The 21,702-nt window shown below is 51.2% G+C and overlaps 1 protein-coding gene across 1 annotated transcript in view; it reads right to left on the bottom strand.

The window, feature by feature from the left end:
- Positions 1-15,226, bottom strand: part of LOC144762155 (uncharacterized) — a 269,735-nt gene extending 254,509 nt beyond the window's left edge. Inside the window, exon 1 of the mRNA XM_078647312.1 lies at positions 14,416-15,226. Coding sequence (XP_078503438.1) covers positions 14,416-14,859 — 444 coding nt within the window. The 5' untranslated portion in view covers positions 14,860-15,226. The remainder of the gene's footprint in view (positions 1-14,415) is intronic.
- Positions 15,227-21,702: the final 6,476 nt, after the last annotated feature.

Here is a 21,702-nt window from a genome sequence, read left to right on the forward strand (position 1 = left end):
GCTTAACCTAGCCTGCTGTCCTGGGCTGGCTTATGATAGCCTGCTATCCTGGGCTGGTTTTATCCTAGCCTGCTGTCCTGGGCTGGGTTTATGCTAGCCTGCTGTCCTGGGCTGGGTTTATTCTAGCCTGCTGTCCTGGGCTGGGCTTAACCTAGCCTGCTGTCCTGGGCTGGCTTATGCTAGCCTGCTGTCCTGGGCTGGGGTTATTCTAGCCTGCTGTCCTGGGCTGGGCTTAACCTAGCCTGCTGTCCTGGGCTGGGTTTATCCTAGCCTGCTGTCCTGGGCTGGGTTTATGCTAGCCTGCTGTCCTGGGCTGGGTTTATGCTAGCCTGCTGCCCTGGGGTGGGTTTATGCTAGCCTGCTGTCCTGGGCTGGGCTTATGCTAGCCTGCTGTCCCGAGCTGGCTTATGATAGCCTGCTATCCAGGGCTGGGTTTATGCCAGCCTGCTGTCCTGGGTTGGGTTTATGCTATCCTGCTGTCTTGGGCTGGGCTTATGCTAGCCTGCTGCCTGGGGCTGAGTTTATGCTAGCCTGCTGTCCTGGGCTGGGTCTATGCTAGCCTGCTTCCCTGGGCTGGGCTTATGCTACCCTGCTGTCCTGGGCTGGGTTTAGGGTAGCCTGCTGTCCTGGGCTGGGCTTATGCTAGCCTGCTGCCCTGGGCTGGGCTTATGCTAGCCTGCTGTCCCGGGCTGGGTTTGTGCCACCCTGCTGTCCTGGGCTGGGTTTAGGCTACCCTGCTGTCCTGGGCTGGGTTTAGGGTAGCCTGTTGTCCTGGGCTGGGCTTATGCCAGTCTGCTGTCCTGGGCTGGATTTATTCTGGCTGCTGTCCTTGGCTGGGTTTTTGCTAGCCTGCTGTTCTGTCCTGGGCTGGGCTTATGCCAGCCTGCTGTCCTGGGTTGGGTTTATTCTAGCCTGCTGCCTTGGGCCGGGTCTATGCTAGCCTGCTGTCCTGGGCTGGGATTATGCTAGCCTGCTGTCCTGGGCTGGGTTTATTCTAGTCTGCTGTCCTGGGCTGGGTTTATCCTAGCCTGCTGTCCTGGGCTGGGCTTATGCTACCATGCTGTCCTGGGCTGGGTTTAGGGTAGCCTCCTGGGCTGGGCTTATGCCAGTCTGCTGTCCTGGGCTGGATTTATTCTGTCTGCTGTCCTTGGCTGGGTTTTTGCTAGCCTGCTGTCCTGTCCTGGGCTTGGCTTATGCCAGCCTGCTGTCCTGGGTTGGGTTTATTCTAGCCTGCTGTCCTGGGCTGGGTGTATTCTAGCCTGCTGCCCTGGGCTGGGTTTATCCTAGCCTCCTGGGCTGGGTTATGCCAGCCTGCTGTCCTGGGCTGGGTTTATTCTAGCCTGCTGCCCTGGGCTGGGTTTATGCTAGCCTGCTGTCTTGGGCTGGGCTTATGTGAGCCTGCTGCCCTGGGCTGGGCTTATGCTAGCCTGCTGTCCTGGGCTGGGTTTATTCTAGCCTGCTGCCCTGGGCTGGGTTTATCCTAGCCTGCTGTCCTGGGCTGGGTTATGCCAGCCTGCTGCCCTGGGCTGGGCTTATGCTACCCTGCTGTCCTGGGCTGGGTTTATCCTAGCCTGCTGTCTTGGGCTGGGCTTATGTGAGCCTGCTGCCTGGGGCTGAGTTTATGCTAGCCTGCTGTCCTGGGCTGGGTATATTCTATCCTGCTGTCCTGGACTGGGCTTATGCTAGCCTGCTGTCCTGGGTTGGGTTTATGCTAGCCTACTGTCCTGCGCTGGGCTTATCCTAGCCTGCTGTCCTAGGCTGGGTTTATCCTAGCCTGCTGTCCTGTCCTGGGCAGGGTTTATTCTAGCCTGCTGTCCGGGGCTGGGCTTATGCCAGCCTGCTGTCGTGGGCTGGGTCTATGCTAGCCTGCTGTCCTGGGCTGGGCTTATGCTAGCCTGCTGTCCTGGGCTGGGTTTATTCTAGCCTGCTGCCCTGGGCTGGGTTTATGCTAGCCTGCTGTCCTGGGCTGGGCTTATGCTAGCCTGCTGCCCTGGGCTGGGCTTATGCTACCCTGCTGTCCTGGGCTGGGTTTATGCCAGCCTGCTGTCTTGGGCTGGGCTTATGCTAGCCTGCTGCCTGGGGCTGAGTTTATGCTAGCCTGCTGTCCTGGGCTGGGTTTATCCTACCCTGCTGTCCTGGGCTGGGTTTATGCTAGCCTGCTGTCCTGGGCTGGGTTTATGCTAGCCTGCTGTCCTGGGCTGGGCTTATGCCAGCCTGCTGTCATGGGCTGGGTTTATTCTAGCCTGCTGCCCTGGGCTATGTTTATGCAGCCTGCTGTCCTGGGATGGGTCTATGCTAGCCAGTTGCCCTGGGCTATGTTTATGCTAGCCTGCTGACTTGGGCTGGGTTTATGCTAGCCTGCTGTCCTGGGCTGGGCTTATGCTAGCCCGCTGCCCTGGGCTGGGCTAATGCTAGCCTGCTGTCCTGGGCTGGGCTTATGCCAGCCTGCTGTCCTGGGCTGGGTTTATGCTAGCCCGCTGTCCTGGGCTGGGTTTATGTTAGCCTGCTGCCCTGGGCTGGGTTTGTGCTAGCCCGCTGTCCTGGGCTGGGTTTATGCTACCCTGCTGCCCTGGACTGGGCTTATGCTAGTCTGCTGTCCTGGGCTGGGCTTATGCTAGCCCGCTGTCCTGGGCTGGGTTTATGCTACCCTGCTGCCCTGGCTGGGCTTATGCTAGTCTGCTGTCCTGGGCTGGGCTTATGCTATCCCGCTGCCCTGGGCTGGGTTTATGCTAGCCCGCTGTCCTGGGCTGGGTTTATTCTACCCTGCTGCCCTGGACTGGGCTTATACTAGTCTGCTGTCCTGGGCTGGGCTTATGCTATCCCGCTGCCCTGGGCTGGGTTTATGCTAGCCCGCTGTCCTGGGCTGGGTTTATTCTACCCTGCTGCCCTGGACTGGGCTTATGCTAGTCTGCTGTCCTGGGCTGGGCTTATGCTAGCCCGCTGTCCTGGGCTGGGTTTATGCTACCCTGCTGCCCTGGCTGGGCTTATGCTAGTCTGCTGTCCTGGGCTGGGCTTATGCTATCCCGCTGCCCTGGGCTGGGTTTATGCTAGCCCGCTGTCCTGGGCTGGGTTTATTCTAGCCTGCTGTCCTGGGCTGGGCATATGATGGCCAGACTCACCCCTTAAAATTATTGACTAAGCTAAGTCCCCGACACTTTATATATTAGTTCTCGTATAGTGTCACATTGGTGCCTGACAGTGACGTCAACACGTTGCATCCTAGGAAAGCAAGGGCGGGGCCAAACCTAGGATTCTCCACCCTCTTCCTAGTTACAAAATCAGCTGCTCAGGCAAAACCCAATGCAAGTATCTCAGTTTCCAAGAGTTTCCTGAACCGCAGGGGGTCGTGTTCTGCCCTCGGTTTGAAGCTCCGATCTGCCCAGATTCTGTGGGTTCTTCAAGGGACCTGTCTTAATTTTTGCAGTTTAATTTATATAGCACAACTTGATCCAAGGGCATTCGATGCTTACACGGTGAACAACCTTTACAACGAAACTCTAACAACGCGGTACCATTACAACGCAGGTTTTAGAACGAAAGTCGTTACAACGACTTTCGCTGGAGGGCGCTCTAGGATAGGGAATAGTTTAATTTACTATCCAACACCTTCCCTACTATCCACGGGGACTGGAGTTGGAATAGTCAATTAAACTATTCACTGTCCAGCGCCCCCCAATGCAAGTCGTTGTAACGACTTGCGTTGAAAAACCTGCGTTATAACGGTACGCGTGGTAATACCACGCGTCGTACCGTCATACATCCGCTTACACGAGCAACAGGTTACAGTACACGTGGTCAGACTTGTTTTTTTTAGTTAGGAGAGATTGGGAGCTTTGCCAAGAATCACAGGTTGGTGAGCAGACGCTGGGATTCAAAACTGGTTCCCCAGTTCCAAAGCAGGCAATGGACCATTACCAGGGCTCTGACTAGGTTTACCATATATCGCCGCTGAAGTCGGAAAAGTTTTAACATTTAGTTAAAAAAATAAAAACGAATACTATCAAATGGTTCGAAATCGAATGAAATATAAAATAATTACCGAGAAAGGAAAATAGGAGGATAAAAGGAAGATAGAAAGGGAAATTAGGAGCAAACAAGCATTGGCAAATCCAATTGGTGTTACTTTGCCAATGCTTGTTGTTGGTCTGTATTGGTTTTATCTAACACAGAAAGCATTAGCAAAGCCAGTACCTACCCCCCAGAACATCTTGAAACAATATGTTGAATATTTCCAAGATGGCTCCTTCAGGGCGTTAACTCCACAAGTTATGTGGCAGCCATCTTGAAAGTTTAAAGAATAACAGTCCAGGTTAGCCGGTTGTGGCTATTGGCTTTGCCAATGCTTGATCAATTTTACAGGCATTCTCAAAGCTAATAGTGAGGAACAGCAGCTAGTGTGCAGGGAGAGACAGACGGGGGAGGGGAAAAGTGTCACTAAGTCGAAGCATTGCCTGGTCTAGATCAGAACTCCCAGACACAGAAATAAAAATAAGTGCGTGACGTCAGCAGTGGAAGGATACACTAAACTGCTAAAAGCTACATTCTCAGGGGGTGACAAGTGAGCCATCCAGTCACAAGTAAGAGGCAGACCCATCATATTGTAAGGCGCTCTGATATCCTTTGGGATCTTGTTGGCGCTATATAAAACTTTATAAATAAAATAAATAAAATAAACCCCCACTCCAAACATACATCAGAATAATGGGGACAATGCTGCCTCAGCACAAGACCGAAGAAGAAACTGTCAGAACAAAGACTGCACAAATGAAAAGCGAAATAAAAAGTGGATGCAGAGAAACTGGACAGAGCGCTTGAGCAAACTAAACTATTGATCGAAACTATTAACACAAATTTTAAACTTTAGTGCAGTTGGTTTAAGTTAACTTGAACCAGTACTGCAATACCCAGAATGCACTGGGTGGCCAAATGAAATCCTGGGGCGGGAATGTGGTGCTCCTGATGACATGGAGTTATCTGTGAGATTTATTCAGAGCTCTCTGTTTCAAGACAATCTTGGTGGCGTGGTGGTGGTCGAGGGATTCTTCTACACAGGGTCAAACACTTGGACACTACGGGCCCGATTCACAGAACTAACTTAAGACAAAATCCTAAACGTACTACTTTTGGTATTCACAGAAGGCATTTAGTAGTAGTAAAGTTAGGATTTTGTCTTAAATCTGTCTTAAGTCTGTCCTAAGTCTGTCTTAAATCTGTGTTAAGTTGGTCTTAAGTCTGTCCTAAGTTTGTCTTAACTTGGTCTTAAGTCTGTCTTAAGTCAAACTTAAGACAAAATCCTAACTTTACTACTACTAAATGCCTTCTGTGAATACCAAAAGTAGTAAGTGTAGGATTTTGTCTTAAGTTAGTTCTGTGAATCGGGCCCTACTTTTTTTGTAAAAGACAGATCCCAGTGCAGGCATGTTAAAAAAACACCTCGGGAGAAAAGTCCTTCTCCCACATTGACCCAATTCAGGAAGTAGCTCAAGACCTGGTTCTTCGGATGACCCCAGCACTCAACAGAGCCTCCCCTCTCACCCCCAGCGCCATGAGACCCTCGCGGGCGAGTAGTTGCACTTTACCAACCCTGACTGATTGACCTCACCAATCTGTGCTGTTGGATAGACACACCCCATAAGCATACATTGATCCGTCACTGACTCCCTTCCCTTTATAAAAGGATGTCACACCAAAATCAGGCTACAGGGCGAAAGTTATCACTCAGTGTCGTCCACGTACCTCTTCAGTGATTCCGCGAAAAAGCTCATAGTAGAGTCACAGTCTAAAGACAGCAACACTTGAAAACATGGCTTTTGTCATCCCTCAAAGACGTTCAACAATCGCAGACACATGTTTCCCTACTGGAGACTCAACAGTGGCTTATAGTGGCCATGCTCTGAAATCACTGCATGCCATGCGGAGATATCCATATAGCCAGAATTGACTTTTCAAGTGCCCAAGACTGGAGGCAGTCTGACTGAAATGGCTGTGCACTGAGACCTACCCTAAATCTGGCAGAAAATATTAAAAATCTCGGTGCCCTCATCACTCTGACCTCTTTTTCAACACAAACAAATTATGTCAGCTAAACCCAGCTACTTCAATAAATACACTTCGGCCTCCCAAGAACTCTAAACACACCACAGTCGACCGAGAACAAAACCCAGCAGAGAAGAAGGCCAGTCATCTCACTGTACCACAGGCCTGAAGCTGGCCCTCACAATGGAGGCACAACAAGGCCGAAACGTCTAGAGTTGCTTATGTTTATGTGGAGATGTGATTTGGGCCGGTAGATCAGGCTAGATTTTTGGGACAAGGCCAAGTCTGATTTGCATGTGTATGCCCCCTGTCTTTAGTGGCAATAAAACAATGGAATTAAATACATCCCAGATTTAAAAGCAATGGCTAAGGTACATTCAAGCATTCCATCCATCACTATTTGTTCTTTTCACCCTAAGTGTGTTTCTTTCTCTCAGTGACACACCCTGAGTGTAGCATGTATGTTCAAACATGGATTCCATAGCTGATGGACAGGGCCACAGGAATTATGTGAATGTGCGGCCGCTGCGATTTTCACATAATTATAGATTTGCCTCGTTTGCCATGTAGAACCGTCATCTGCCGATTTAAGGTTCATTTTTGAGCACTCAGATATAGCACCATAGATAAATATAAAATTATAATGTGTGATACATGGGAAGACAGTCAGATTATGTACATAGATTGTTGCTACTGATACACATTGTGTTTTTAAAGATATATGTAAAAAGAGATACAAATTGTTTAAATAGATGTTTTTCTTGAGAAAACATGTCAAGATACGGTTAACCATTTGTGAAATCTGAGTATGTTCTCTTTTTTCTTTTATTTTTAGATAATTGTGTGGCATTCCTGAAGAAGGCGTTGTATACGCCGAAACGCGCGTCGAGTTAATAAAGATATTGCCACTTTTTAACCCTTTATTTATACATATTGATTAAATGTGATGTGTTACATATTGTGTTTAATTTTTTTATGTTTTGTATTAATATCATTTGTTTAGATAATATGAGAAGAAATTATTAAAATGGTAACAACTTTGAACATATTTTTTCTGTCTTCCTGGGTTTTCTTAATGTTATAGATACTGTGTGTATTTGCTTTATTGACATTGCCTAGGAGTTTTTGTCACTACCATTTAAGTCCCTGTCCTAGGAATTGAACTATCCATTGTTCAGGGGGTCCTTGTTTTTTTTTTCTCATTTGTTCACACATGGATTCCATAGCTCATGGACAGGGCCACTGGAATTATGCGATTGTGCGGCCGCTGCGATTTTCGCATAGTTATAGATTTGCCTCGTTTGCCATGTAGAACCATCATCTGCCGCATAATCTGCGGAGTTTAACAAAAAGAAAATGTTGTTTCTAGCTCAAACGGTTCAAAGGTTACTAAAAATACAACAACAAGTTACTGCGCAGTCAAAGGCCCTTTTCAAAACCTCAAAACCAGACTGGCCAGCTTTCTGTTGCTTATTGATATATTTGGGTGTCAAACTGGTACTAATGAGATGCAACCAATGCCTAGAGAGTGTTACCAAGTTTAAAAATGACAAATAATGAATAAATACTATATCAAAATGTGCTGCATTATGCCACATAATTTGCCTTTTCCTGCTCTGCCGCATAATTTGGCCCTTTCTTGCTGCATAATTCCAGTGGTCCGGCTCATGGTATCAGGGAACTCAGCTGCACTGATTCCCAATCAGAGGAGACTTTGCAGGGTCATTTGAGGCTGGATTGTTCCTATTGGTGCAGAAGCAGGGCTGATTTGCATATGATTTGCAACATCAGATCTGCCCTCATCCTGCTGGACCTGTCAGCAGCCTTCAACACGGTCTCCCACCACATGCTCGTCACCAGACTCCAGCGCATAGACATCCAGGGCGGCGCTCGACTGGATCGTCTCCTTCCTCTCCGGACAGACCCAGAGCATCCACCTCCCACCCTTCACCTCGGCATCCAACAACATCATATGTGGCGTACCTAGGGTGACCAACCGTCCGTAAATTTCATGGACAGTCCGTAATTTCGGCCGTCTGTCCGTTGTCCGTGAAGGATTCTTTAACAGACGCCATTTGTCCGTAATTTTAACTGGTCGCACAACTGGCACAGCTGGCCCCCAACTCCCTTCTTGACTGGATGCTGTGTGAAAGCTCAGATACCCCGCAGCATTGGAAAGGCACAGCGGGATGGCAACCCTCACACCTTCAGCCCTTGATGAGCTGTTAAGAGGTGCTCGAAGGTGACTGAGAGGGGAGGGGGGAGGGGGGGGGGCTGCAGCTTCAGGAGCAGGGGCGTCTATTCAGATACAAACAGCCCTGCTGAATGCATCTTGTATCTGCAATTAGTGCGAGACATTCCCCCTTTCTGCCCAGGGCCCCAAATATCCTAGAACTGGCCGAGGCAGCACGTGCTTCTCTTCACAGAGCTTAATTAGTCACTGAATTGTAAACAAACCGATTCTTCAAACATGCAGTCTATATTGTAATGAAATAAAGAAATGGCACAAACGCACCCACACTCATTAACAAAGTATGGAGGACAATCAGTTAAATCAGTTCTCTTGGAGTATCTCCTTTCAGTACTGTACATCAGTGGGAGGGGGGGGGACTAACATTTTGGAAAGAGCCTGTCTTCTCGTTATCTTGTCCAGGAGGGAGTGAGGAGCCCTCCCTCACCCTGGAAGAGAATAAGATGATACTAGAATACTGCATACCAACCCCTGTGCCCACCCTAGTGGATCCTGTTCCCCCCATGCCTGTGGCTCCTGTGATGGCTCCTGTCCCCCCCTGTGGTGGATCCTGTCTCCGCCCTCGGTGGCTTCTGTCCCCCCCTGTGGTGGATCCTGTCTCTGCCCTGAGTGGCTTCTGTCCCAGTCCTGCAATGGCTCTTGCAGCGAGGGTGAAGTTCTTGATGGGCCTCTTCTCAAAAAGGCTCAGCTCAAAATTAATATGAAAAGGTGGGCGAGTGAGTAAGTGAAGGGATGGGTGGATGAATTAGTGAAAGGGTGAATGGATGAATGAAAGATTGAATAGATGGATAATGAGAGAGGATGGATGGATTGATGAGTGAGTGGAAGGATGGAAGAGAGAAAAGGTAAATAGCTGGATGTATGGGTGGAAGGGTAGCTGGATGGGTAAAAGGGTGGATGGATGAGTGAAAGGATGGATTAGTGAAAAGGTGGATGATGAGTGAGTGGGTGGGTGGATGGATGAGTGAAATGATGGATGGATTGATGAATTGATAAGTGCAAGGGTGAATGGATGGACGGATGAGTGAAGGGGTGGATGTAATGATGGATGAGTGAGTGAATGGAAGGTAGATGGGCAAAATGATGAAACGATGAGTGAAGGAGTGAAAGTATAAATGGATCAGAGAAAGGATGGATGAGTGATAGGGTCAATGGATGGATTAATGAGCGGATGGGTAGATGGATGGATGGGTGGGTGGATGGATGGATGGAGGGATTGCTAAGTGAAAGAGTTGATGGAGAGAGAAAGGGAGGATGATAGATGACTGAAAGGGTGGATGGGTGGAAGGATGAGTGACTGGGTGGATGGATGAGTAGGTCAATGGATGGCTGGATGGGTGAAAGATTAAATGGCTGGATGGATGAGTGAATGGATGGATGGGTAGAAGAGTGGATGGATGAGTGTACAGATGGATAGGGTGAAAGGGCGGATGGATGGATAATGGATGAATGAGTGAAAGGATGGATGAAGGGATGGATGAGTGAAATGATAGATGGAAGGATACATGATGGATAGGTTTGCAAATGGTTGAATATGTTTGGATACGGCTGGGCTTACTTATATACTATTGCGCGACCTCTGATGTGTCTGTAAAACGTATCCAATTGTCCTGAAGTTTTGTCCTGAATTTTGACCTCCTGTCCTGAATTTGTGTCCTGAATTTTGAACCTTTGTCCTGAATTTTTACCCTCGCCGTCCTGAATTTGCACCAATGCCAGTTAGTCACCCTAGGCATACCCCATGGCTCCTCCCTCAGCCCCACCCTCTTCAAAACGTACATGACCCCTCTGGCCAACATCGCCCGCCCCCACGGACTCGACATGTTCTCCTACGCCAACGACACCCAGCTATCTCTATCCTTATCAGAAGACCCGGACACCGCAAGACTCAACTTCCAATCGACCATGATCAACATCTCCACCTGGAAGAAAACCGACTGCCTAAAACTCAACTCAGACAAGACAGAGATCATCAGTTTTGGAAACAAGCCCTCCCCTTGGGACAACAGCTGGTTGTCCTCCGCTCTCGGCCCACCACCCTCCCCATCAGATCACGCATGCAACCTCTGCATCATCCAGGAACCCAGGTCACCATGAAACAACAGATCAACGCCATCTCCTCTGCCTGCTTCCACACCCTCCACATGATCTTCTGGTGGATACCCACCTCGATCAGGAAGACAGTAACTAATACCCTCATCTCGAGCTGCCTCGACTACGACAACGCCCTCTGTGCCAGAACTGCCAACCAGCTCCACAACCACCTCCAGGCCATCCAGAACTCAGCAGCACAACTAGTCCTGAACATTCCCAGAAGAGCCAGCATCACCCCTCACCTCAAATCCCTCCACTGGCTCCCCGTCCAGAAGAGATGGCTCCCAAACTCCTCCTTTACGACTAAATAGCCCTCCACAAAACCGGCCCCACCTACATCAACTACCGCCTAGCATTCTACCAACCGTCCAGAGAGCTCGGCTCCGCCCCCCCTTGCATTAGCCTACGTCCCTCGCATCCGTCCCAGCTGATGCGGTGGCTGTGCCTACTCCTACCTCGCCGCCAAGTCCTGCATAGGCCTGGCGGTGAACTTCACTCCGTTCGCAGGGTTTGCAGAGTGTTCTGTATGCCGCACTCACGGAGTACAGAAAAATCCGCTTGACGATGTGCAGCAGAGTTTTTTCCCGGCTCGTAATCACGAATGGTAAGTTCGTGAACGCGAATGGTAGGTTCGCGAGCACGAGCTGATGCTCGGGTAGAATTTCTACCCTTGTGGCAGGAATACCAGCACAAACGGCAGTTTGCACTGCACTCCGCCACTCGCGGAAGTTCGTGAAGTTTTTTTGTAACTTCGCGGAGTTCCGAGTAGCAAAACTCTGCGAACTACGCCCAGGCCTGAGGGAGTTTATTAGGGAGTTGAAGACCTGGCTTTTCGACCACCACCTCTCTCTGAACGAGAATCACTCAAAACAGAGCGCCTGGAGACCCTCCGGGGTGACAAGCCGTTTTATACAAGTCCTGATGATTGATTGATTGATATCCATAGGCTAAAGGAAGCAGCCTTAGAGCGCCACCAACTGATAGCATTATTATAACAAAATGTCTGAGTGACTGGAAGGGGAGCGCCCCTGTGGCAAAAGGTAATATTGCCTTCCGCACTGGGCGCACACTGTCCTTGGCCAGAACTGTGACACTTATAAATAAGCATTGGCAAAAGCTGATGAATCTGCCGTAGACCCTCGCCCGCCCTCTGAACCGTGATGATCCCCCACCCCAACCCCAGGGACGGTCCAACAGAATTGCCAGGGCTGCTTTGTGTTCTCAGTCCGGCTCTGATTGCAGTGAATTGCTGTGTGCGTTGGCGTGTTCCTTGCGAAACAGCTGAATGTCCTTCCCTCCCTCACAGTGAAGTCAGACCATAGGGGGCTGGCCCGTTTCCACATGGTGTTTGCTGCAGTGGGAGGGAGAAACATGTGAATGACGCAATAACGGCCCAGTGGATGAAGAGGGCTATAAGCATATTATATAAGTTTAGTAAAGTCAAAAGGTCTTGCCCAACACCTGGCTTAAAAACTAGACAAGTGGGGCTGAACGTGCCCTTATCCGGCCTGGCCTCCACTTTGTTCGCCATAAGTGTGGCAGGGTATGCTCAGACGTGAGTAGCTTGCTCACTTTGCCACTGGAGTCAAGCAAGCCCGGCTGAAGACGGCTGAAATGCCAGAAACCGGTCCTCGGAAGCTTGTTTCCGGTCCAGGGAAGACATGGCTTGGCAGTTCGGGCTGGACTGTTCCCATGAGGCACTGGGTCAGACTGATTTGCATATGGCCATGTCTGAACTGGGGTGGCAGAGTGGGCTAAAGAACGGTGATGGATCAAACCCAGATCTTTTGACTGGGTGTGAGTGTTTAATTGGTTCAGATGCTCCGTCCATCACCACCCCCTTTTGTACTGCTTTGTTCACCATAAGTTGGCAGGGTATGCTCAGACGTAAGTCCCTTGCTCACTTTGCCACTGGATTCGAGCAAGCCTGGCTGAAGGCAGCTGGAATGCCAGAAACCGGTCCTTGGAAGCTTGTTTCCGGTCCAGGGAAGGCATGGCTTGGCAGTTCAGGCTGGACTGTTCCTATGAGGCACAGGGTCAGACTGATTTGCATATGGCCATGTCTGAACTGGGGTGGCAGAGTGGGCTAAAGAACGGTGATGGATCAAACCCAGATCTGTTGACTGGGTGTGAGTGTTTGATTGGTTCAGATGCTCCGTCCATCACCACCCCCTTTTGTACCACTCTGCTAAGGACTGACTGCAAGGGGTGTGGACCCCGTAGGTCGTGACCCCCTAAGGGGGGCCGTGGAGTCCCAAAGGGGTCTCGCATTTCCAGGCCTCACTTCTGCCAGGAATCTAAAACACGTGCTCTTCCTTTTGAAAACCGGGACGCTTCATTCCAGTTGTTAAAATGCTTTAACTTATTGAGTCTCCTGTGCTGTGAAACGAAGAGGTTGGGCAGACAGGTGAAAGAATCCTTCCTGCCAGGGTGCCTGCTTGCCTGAATGAAATGCAAATGTGGGTATTGAGGTAATCTGCAAATGTAAATGGTGCTTGGGACCGGTTCTGGCTTTAATTGCTTTGTGATGGCAAAGATTTTTTTGTTAGTGGTAGTAAGAAGAATAAACAACTGGGCTGTGAAGTGCGTGCTTTTAATCGCTCAGTACCTCTGAGGAGGTGTTAAAGGGACAGTTATGCAATAAAGAATGCATTCCTCATGTTCAGGTACTACTGAAATCTACTTTTTGGAAGCTCCATTTTATCCTAAAACTATTAGCACAGTTTGTAGCAGTCTACCTTATAATGTGTGTAATGCAAGAATAAAAGAACGACTTGCACATTCACAGTGCTTTCTGTAACGGGCTGTGACGTCGTATAAAATCCACAAGTCACTATTCCCCACTGCACCAACCAAGATTTAATTCTGCGGCTCTCTGGTTACACACAGACCTCTGCAGTGCAATAACTAATAGAGGTTTCCTAATGTACTACAATGCTCCCCCCCCCCCCCGAGTAACAACTTTTTAAATGTATTTTTCATTTAAGCTACCTGTTATTGTATATGTAGCCACCTGACGCCCCCAGGCTCGCTGACATTTGGTTTGCTAAACACTGTTTAATATGATTTCCCCACTGTCAAAATGATTTGCTGTGGGCGTTTATGGTTGTCGATAGTTGTCAATGACAAGGGGTACCAAGTTCTAGAATTTATGGTCAGGAGGGGGTCCTTAGGCCTAAACGTGTTTGACAGGGGGGTCTCGGTTTCAAAAAGTTTGAAGGCCTCTGTTCTAAGGGCTCGGAAGATGTGGTGCGCACGCAAAGGATCATGGGAGGTCTGGGGAGGGTGAGACCGGCTGGGCTGGGACCAGGTCTCGGACCCTGGAAGCTGGACTTCCGCTCAGGCAGCAGAGAGAAGGGTCTGGGAGAACTACTTCCGGATAAGGGACCTTAATAAACTCAGCCAATGGCAACCAGGGGTACTGCTGTAAGCCCACTGTGTCAGCTGACAGTGGGTCTTTGGAGCAGTCTGGTAGGTTCGACCTACAAACTGTGGTGTTAAGAGCTATATCAAAAGTTATTATGTATCATTATATTTTCAGAAAACATCCCTCCCCCCTGGTAAGTGGAAGGCGCAGTGCCGCGAGGCAGCTCGTTCCATTTCAGGAGTGATGTTTGATGTGCAGTCAGTACTGTATGTTTTGTCCCTTTGCATTTTGGTACTTGTAGTGCTGCGTTTATAGTAGAGAATGTAAATGGACAGGCAGCAGCATATACTTCCCACCTGCAATGAGACAGCTTGGGGGCTCAGAGTACGCGCTATGTCTGGCATAGGTTTTCTTGCTTTGTACTCTGTAGGCATTTCAAATGGTGTCCTTGTTTGCGCCATAAAATATGTCATTGGAAATCGATAAACATATATTACATTACACTCTAAACATAGCTCCAAGAAACCCCAAGTCATGTGTGAGACACTGAACCATACCTGTGTTTCTGGGTCTTCCAGGCCCAAACCAATAGCACATTTGAAACTACAAGTCCCAGAATCCCTAGCGGTCTTGTTTAAGAAGCCATTGCTGGCCTAAGGTGTCTTACCTTCACCTGGGGCCGGTTCTCACGGTGCATCCCGGTCATGCGCGGGAGGTCCCGGCTCATCCGACTGTTGTTGTTGTTAAGGTTCCGCTCAGATCCAGTTGGGGGGCCCCTGGGGGTCCCCTCGGTGACCCCAGCCGGGCCTCCTCTCCAGTTGGAGAGAGTTATCTTCCTGATGGCGCGGGCGGCCAGTGCGTTCCGGTTCATCCGGTCCTCTTCGGTGATGGAGTCTGTGGGGCTCCCTGGGGCCCCGGCTGTGGGGGGGCAGGGCTGGCCGGACCCCGCCTGGGCCCGGGCCAGGTAGAGGGACACGCGGTCGTTAAGGTTGGGGTGCAGGCTGCCGTTGTCCAGGGTGGCCAGGCCGGGGTCCCCATCGGCGCATTTGGGCAGAGAGAGCCGGGTGCCAACCGTGAAGGGCTGCAGCTTCCTGACTGTGCTCTCAGACATCCCCCCGCAGCATCAGCCCCCCGAGGAAGGCTCCAGAAAGGGTTTTAAGAGGCCCCCGGTGACCAAATGTCTAATCCAGGCCAGGGGGGCCGGACAGGTGGGCGCAGAGAGGGACCGCGCCCTGCGCCTTCAAGAGGCCAGCGGGGCCAGCGTCCGCGCCCACCTGCCCGCTTTTGGCGCGCTGCCTGGGAGGGAAGGGGCAGGTGGCGGCACGCGACGCTCCTCGGGGACCAGGGGGGGCCTGGGGTGGACCCCCAGCACCCCTGCAGCAGCTGCCCCCCGACAGCTGAGGCCTTGGGCCGCGTCCTGCAGCCTTGGCGCAAGGCTCGGAAAAAACAGACCAATCCTCCGGCCGAGCCCGGCGTGGCGGCCAGAGACAGGCCGTCTAGGGGAGATATTTACAAGCAGGGAATGGAGGGAAGGAACCCTGCACTTCCGGGGGCGAGTGGAGGCCTCGTGGCGGCCCGAACTCCGCAGCTAACGCACAGTGAGTGTCTTCAGTAGAAAGAGGAAAGGGTCCCAGTGCGCACAACAAGCTGAAAACGCAAATCCAAAGACAGGAGAGAGTAAAAGGCAGAAGTTTCCAGACTTTAACCCCTTGATTCCACAGCCAGGGAAAGGCAGGGCGCCGAGGAAGGGTCCCTCAGAGCAGAAAGCAGTCTTCTTGGCGCCTGGATCAGACGCAGATTCTTAAAGGGAATGGAGGCTCCAGGTAGAACCCATTGGGGTGGGCTCCCGTCGCTGCAGCCCGCTCTGCGTAGGGCCCTTTTGGGTGGGCTCCTGGCTCCGCAGTCCTCTGTGTGAGCCAGAGAGGGCCTGGATGAATGGGTGAGTTGGCACGCCCCTGGCTTTCCTCTGCTGTTCCCTCAGTCGAAGCCTCAATGGGCGCGAGGAAGAACCGCCCTTTTATCCCCAGGAGCCATGTGTGAGGGTGACTTCACGGCGTTCACACACTTAGACAAAGAAGGAACTCTTGGTTTCAAGCCTCCTAGGAGTGGCCGCTTCTCGAGCTCCTCGCCTTGGCTTCCTTCTGAGGCCTTGTTGACTTGTTCTTCGCTCTGAGGTGCCAGAGAGGCCTGGCAAGGCCTTCAGAGGGTGTCCAAGGTGTCTGGAGCTCTTGTGTGGGTGGAAGGAAGGCCTGCTTTGGCCCTCAGATTCCTTGGCAGTCTCTGGTTGCCTCTGTTTCACCTTGTAGGCCTGTCTTTGAGGCCTGGTCACCTCGCGAGCTGTCCAAGACTTCAGAACTACTGGTCCAACTGGAAGGCAGGCTTGCCAGGACAGAAGGTGCTTAGAAGGTCACTTGAGGCGGGCGGCCTTAGTTGGAAAGTTTGAGGCCACTTGAAGACTGTGAGAAGGTCAGATATGGTCCTGTTGATGCTAGGGTGCAGTATCAGGGTCTTTGCGTGTGTTTTGATTGGTTGTTATCCAAAGTGAAGATGCAGCCAGAGGTGACTGCTGGCCAATGGCCTTTAAGCTGTCTATGGTCTTGAGAAGACTTCTTTGGCGTGAGATGAATCAATTTTTGTCGATATAGCCAACAAGATCCCAGCTTTCGGATGTTGCTCTGGACTTAAGTTGACGGCCACCGTGCAGGCCAAGAGGCTTCGGTGTCGGTGGTGCGTGTAAGTACCTTCACGCCCGCCTTGACGAGCGGTTCTCCAAGGTAGGTGCCAGAAGTGAAAGGTTTTAAGAGGAATGGCTGTGAAGATTGGCCAAAAATGGAAGGAGCAATCTTTTGTCAGTAGGATGGAAACCCTTTGCAAATCCTGGTGTGGGAGGCGGGGTGTGCCGGGTGTTGGGGGATTGCTGTTGTCTGTATGTCTTGTTGCCTCCACACCTGCCTTGCTTGGCCAGGGTCACTTCAGGAGGTTTTAGGTGGCCTTGGCTAGCGTACAAGATGGTAGAGGACTTTCTGGAGCTTTTCTTAGCTGGAAGTTGGGCCTTCCTTCACAGATGTCACCTGGGAGGCCAGAAAACCTTTCTCCTCTTGGCTATGGACAGCTGAAGGTCATCTGAAGGTCACCACCAGCTTTGAGCAGGCCAACAGGGCCAGTTGTGCCGCAGGTGGCTTCGGGGAGTCTTGGTGGCCAGTTGAGGTGGTCTTCTTACTCGCCGTCCACCTTCTTGCCCAGGTTGAGGAGGCAGAGCACGCAGCCCAGCACGGCTTGGCGGGATTCCTCCGAGGTGGCCCGCCGCCACACGCGGCGCAGCAAGGTGGCCAGGTGGGCTCCGGCCCAGGTGAGGCGTTTCCTGAGGAACTGCACCCCGGAAGCAGCCAGCCTGCTGCCAGCCAGCCGGATCAGGAGGGTGCGGAGCAGGAAGCAGGGTAGGGGCATGCTGCTGCTGCTGAGGGGCCCCCGGGCCCAGGGCTGCTGGCCTGGAGGCGTCGCCGGCCGGACCTGCAGAGGGGAGACATGGTGGAGACAGTGAACCATCCGCCAGAAGCAAGCATGAGAGAGCAGAGGGAGAGGAGGGCTGGGGGGGTGGAGCCAGGGAGGGGGCAGGATGGGGTGAGTGCAAGGCAGGCTGCATGACATCACCGCCCCGGCCCAGGGCCTTCCCAGGCCAGCGTCCCCGCGCCAGGAAACACTTCACGCATGTCTCGCGCTTCCTGCCCCGCGCCAAGGTTTCCTCTCGTCCACTCTTCCATTCTAGGTCACTTCTCTCATGTTTACTCTTCCAACTCCTCCCTTTCAATTCTGAGTCAGCTTTGCACACTCTTTCCTTTTAGCTTTCTCTCTTTTACACGATTATTTTTCTTCCTGCCTTCTTTCTCTCCTTGTTTCCTCTCCTAACTCTTTTATTCTAGGTCACTTCTCTCGTGTTTACTCGTCCAACTTCTACCTTTCAATTGCTAGTCAGCTTTGCACACTCTTTCCTTTTAGGTTTCTCTCTTTTACACGAGTATTTTTCTTTCTGCCTTCTTTCTCTCCATGTTTCCTCTCCTAACTCTTTTATTCTAGTTCACTTCTCTCATGTTTACCCTTTCAACTCCTACCTTTCAATTCTAAGTCAGCTTTACGCACGTTCTCTTTTCTTTTAGGTTTTACACATTTGTTTTTCTGCTTTCTTTCTCTCCTTCCTTCCTTCCCTCCTTTTTCCCACACTTTCTTCTTTCTTCCCCTTCTTCCTGTGTTTCTTGCTTCTACTACATAACCCCTTCCTCCTTTGCTTATGCCTTTTTTTCCTCTTTTCTTTCTTCCCGTCTTTCCTGTTTTCCGGTTCTCATAAATTATGCCTGTTTAACTTCCTGTTTTTTTAATTGCTTCTCTCTTTCTCCTTCCTTATTTTCACCTTTCCCGTCTTGCTTCTCTTTCCTTCTCCCTTCTTGCTTCTCCCCTGTTCCCAATTTCTCTCTTCCTTCGCCCTTCCTCTCTGCCTTGTCTTTTCTCGCAGCCGTGCGCGCATTAACCCGTGCGCACCCACCCCTCCATCTCCCATGCAGATGAGGGGCCCTCAGCAGAGTGTCTCAGGGCGGTGGGGGCTGGCTTTGAGGGAGGGGGGGTGGACAGCACAGAAGGAAGGGGCAGTCAAGGGCTGGTGAGCATCTCAGCAACCCCCCCCCCCCCCCGAAGTTCACACGAGTTTCAACTCACAGGGGATACCCCCCCCCCCATGTAACCCCCCTCTTCCGCCTGCCCCCCACCCTGAAATGCGGGGGCGCCCCCTCCCTGCTGCAGCAGAGCGCGCGTTTCTAAGAAAAAGTGACGACATCGAATTCCAAGCTGATGTCCTAAAAATTATATCAGAAAAATACAAGTGCGCTCCCATGGAGACCCGCAGGGGGCGGGGCGAGGGGGGGGGGGGGGTGAGAGGAGAGGGGAGGACCGAGAGGGAGATACCCTGGGAAAGAGATGGGACGTCGAGGGAGAAAGAGAAGGAAAGTAACCGAGGGGAGAGATGGAGAGAAAAGTCTCAGAGGGAGAGACTGAGAAGACAGCAGTGGAGGGAGGAGAGATGAGAAGAAAAGACAGGAGAAGAGAATGGGAGAAGGGAGGAGAGATGCCATGGAAAGGGAAATTGTGTTGAGTGAGGGAAGAGAGTAAGGGGAGAGAGAAAAGTGAGAGAAAATAACACACTAAGAAAGAAAGAGAGAACAAGCATTGGAAATGCAATAGGTCTCGCATTAGAAAAGTTGGAGTTATTGGTCTTGTAAATGACATATTTTATTTATTTGTTGGTTTTTAAAATTGCTAAATTGATGGCTTTGTCATTTACAATGCCAATAGTTATAACTTTCGCGAATGTGACACCTATAGCATTTGGAATGCAACATGTTTTGTATTTACGTCACTTAGATGGCAGCTCTGGTCGTTAGGCCACATCTCTAGAGAGCAGGAGAGTGCAGCAGGGGAGAGAAGCACAGCAATGCAATAGGTCTCGCATTAGGAAAGTTTGAGCTATTGGTATTGTAAAGGACACATTTTTTATTTATGTGCTCGTTTTGAAAATAGCGAAATTAATAGCTTTGTTATTTACAATGGCAATAGTTTTATCTTTCGCAAAGGTGACACCTATTGTAACACAATATGTGTTGTGAGGGTGAGTGAGGGTGAGGGGTTGAGGGTGAGTGAGGGTGAGGGGTTGAGGGTGAGTGAGGGTGAGGGTGAGTGGTTGAGGGTGAGGGGTTGAGGGTGAGTGAGGGTGAGTGAGGGTGAGGGGTTGAGGGTGAGTGAGGGTGAAGGGTTGAGGGTGAGGGTGAGTGAGGGTGAGGGGTTGAGGGTGAGTGAGGGTGAGTGAGGGTGAGGGGTTGAGGGTGAGGGGTTGAGGGTGAGGGGTTGAGGGTGAGTGAGGGTGAGTGAGGGTGAGTGAGGGTGAGGGGTTGAGGGTGAGTGAGGGTGAGGGTGAGTGAGGGTGAGGGGTTGAGGGTGAGTCAGGGTGAGGGTGAGTCAGGGTGAGTGAGGGGTTGAGGGTGAGTGAGGGTGAGTGAGGGGTTGAGGGTGAGTGAGGGGTTGAGGGTGAGTGAGGGGTTGAGGGTGAGTGAGGGGTTGAGGGTGAGTGAGGGTGAGGGTGAGTGAGGGTGAGGGTGGGTGAGGGTGAGTGAGGGTGAGGGTGAGTGAGGGTGAGGGTGAGTGAGGGTGAGTGAGGGTGGGTGAGGGTGAGTGAGGGTGGGTGAGGGTGAGTGAGGGTGAGTGTGGGTGAGGGTGGGTGAGGGTGAGTGAGGGTGAGTGAGGGTGAGTGAGTGAGGGTGAGTGAGGGTGAGGGTGAGTGAGGGTGAGGGTGAGTGAGGGTGAGGGTGAGTGAGGGTGAGGGTGAGTGAGGGTGAGTGAGGGTGAGTGAGGGTGAGGGTGAGTGAGGGTGAGTGAGGGTGAGTGAGGGTGGGTGAGTGAGGGTGAGTGAGGGTGAGTGAGGGTGAGTGAGGGTGAGGGTGAGTGAGGGGTTGAGGGTGAGGGGTTGAGGGTGAGTGAGGGTGAGGGTGAGTGAGGGTGAGGGGTTGAGGGTGAGGGGTTGAGGGTGAGTGAGGGTGAGTGAGGGTGAGGGGTTGAGGGTAAGTGAGGGTGAGGGTGAGTGAGGGTGAGGGTGAGTGAGGGTGAGGGGTTGAGGGTGGGTGAGGGTGAGTGAGGGTGAGGGGTTGAGGGTGAGTGAGGGTGAGGGTGAGTGAGGGTGAGGGGTTGAGGGTGAGGGGTTGAGGGTGAGGGGTTGAGGGTGAGAGGGTGAGGGGTTGAGGGTGAGTGAGGGTGAGTGAGGGTGAGTGAGGGTGAGTGGATGAGGGTGAGGGGTTGAGGGTGAGGGGTTGAGGGTGAGGGGTTGAGGGTGAGTGAGGGTGAGGGGTTGAGGGTGAGTGAGAGTGAGGGTGAGTGAGGGGTTGAGGGTGAGTGAGGGTGAGTGAGGGTGAGGGTGAGTGAGGGTGAGGGTGAGTGAGGGTGAGGGTGAGTGAGGGTGAGGGTGAGTGAGGGTGAGGGGTTGAGGGAGGGTGAGGGTGAGGGTGAGTGCCAGATAGAGTGTACCTCTTTCCTGTGCAAGGTGGAGAATATAGTTTTGTGCCGGATAGTATCAGTGCATTACTCAAATTGGGATAAGAGGCATGATATTTACGTATGTCCTCAGAGCCATGAATCGTCAAGCAAACAAACAATGCTATCCAATGCTATCCACCTCTCGAACCCCGTAAATGCATCTGCCTAATTGCTGGAAAGCCGGGATTGTTTAGTAAGTATAAGATGGGGCACTTGCATCCCTAGTTCAGTTCACCCCAGAGTCTGATCAGAGCTTAATATTAATATGATTGACATTAATATAGCATGCCTTTAACATCTCAAATAAGTATTCCTCTGAATAAGAGTGCCCAAACCTGTGGGCCTGAGAAAATGCACCGCCCGCTGATAACTATCGGGTGTTCGAATACTTCACGAATCAAACCACATCCCACCTGCTCGTACTCAACTGCACTCACTGTGCAGGTTATTGTGGCCTATGTCAGCAACCCCTTTTCTTTACTGTGCTTAAAAGCATACTATTTATTTACTCCCTCTGACATGGCATATGCTCAGTACGACAAAGTGACCAGAATATCAATAGCACTGCCGGGGCATGAATTGAGTGTTATTAAATGTTTTATAATGTCTGGGGTTTCCAAACCCCAAGTTCACAACCCGGATGAGCACTCTTGAGAGTTAAGTATTGAAGAGGTGTGTATGGTTATCAACTTTCCATGACATCACGCCTAATGGATACACTGATAAGGATTCTGTTGAAATCAACTCCCTGTATCTGTATCTGTAAGAACTGAATGTTTCGTCTCCAATCTAAGTATGGCCGGAACTTCATTTCACTCAGATTACTACGTTCAAATCCGATGAGATGAGAGGTGTTTTTTTTAAATGAGCAACTTTGCCTCGAGGC

Source organism: Lissotriton helveticus, chromosome 6 (genome assembly GCF_964261635.1).
Source record: "Lissotriton helveticus chromosome 6, aLisHel1.1, whole genome shotgun sequence".
NCBI lineage: Eukaryota > Metazoa > Chordata > Amphibia > Caudata > Salamandridae > Lissotriton > Lissotriton helveticus.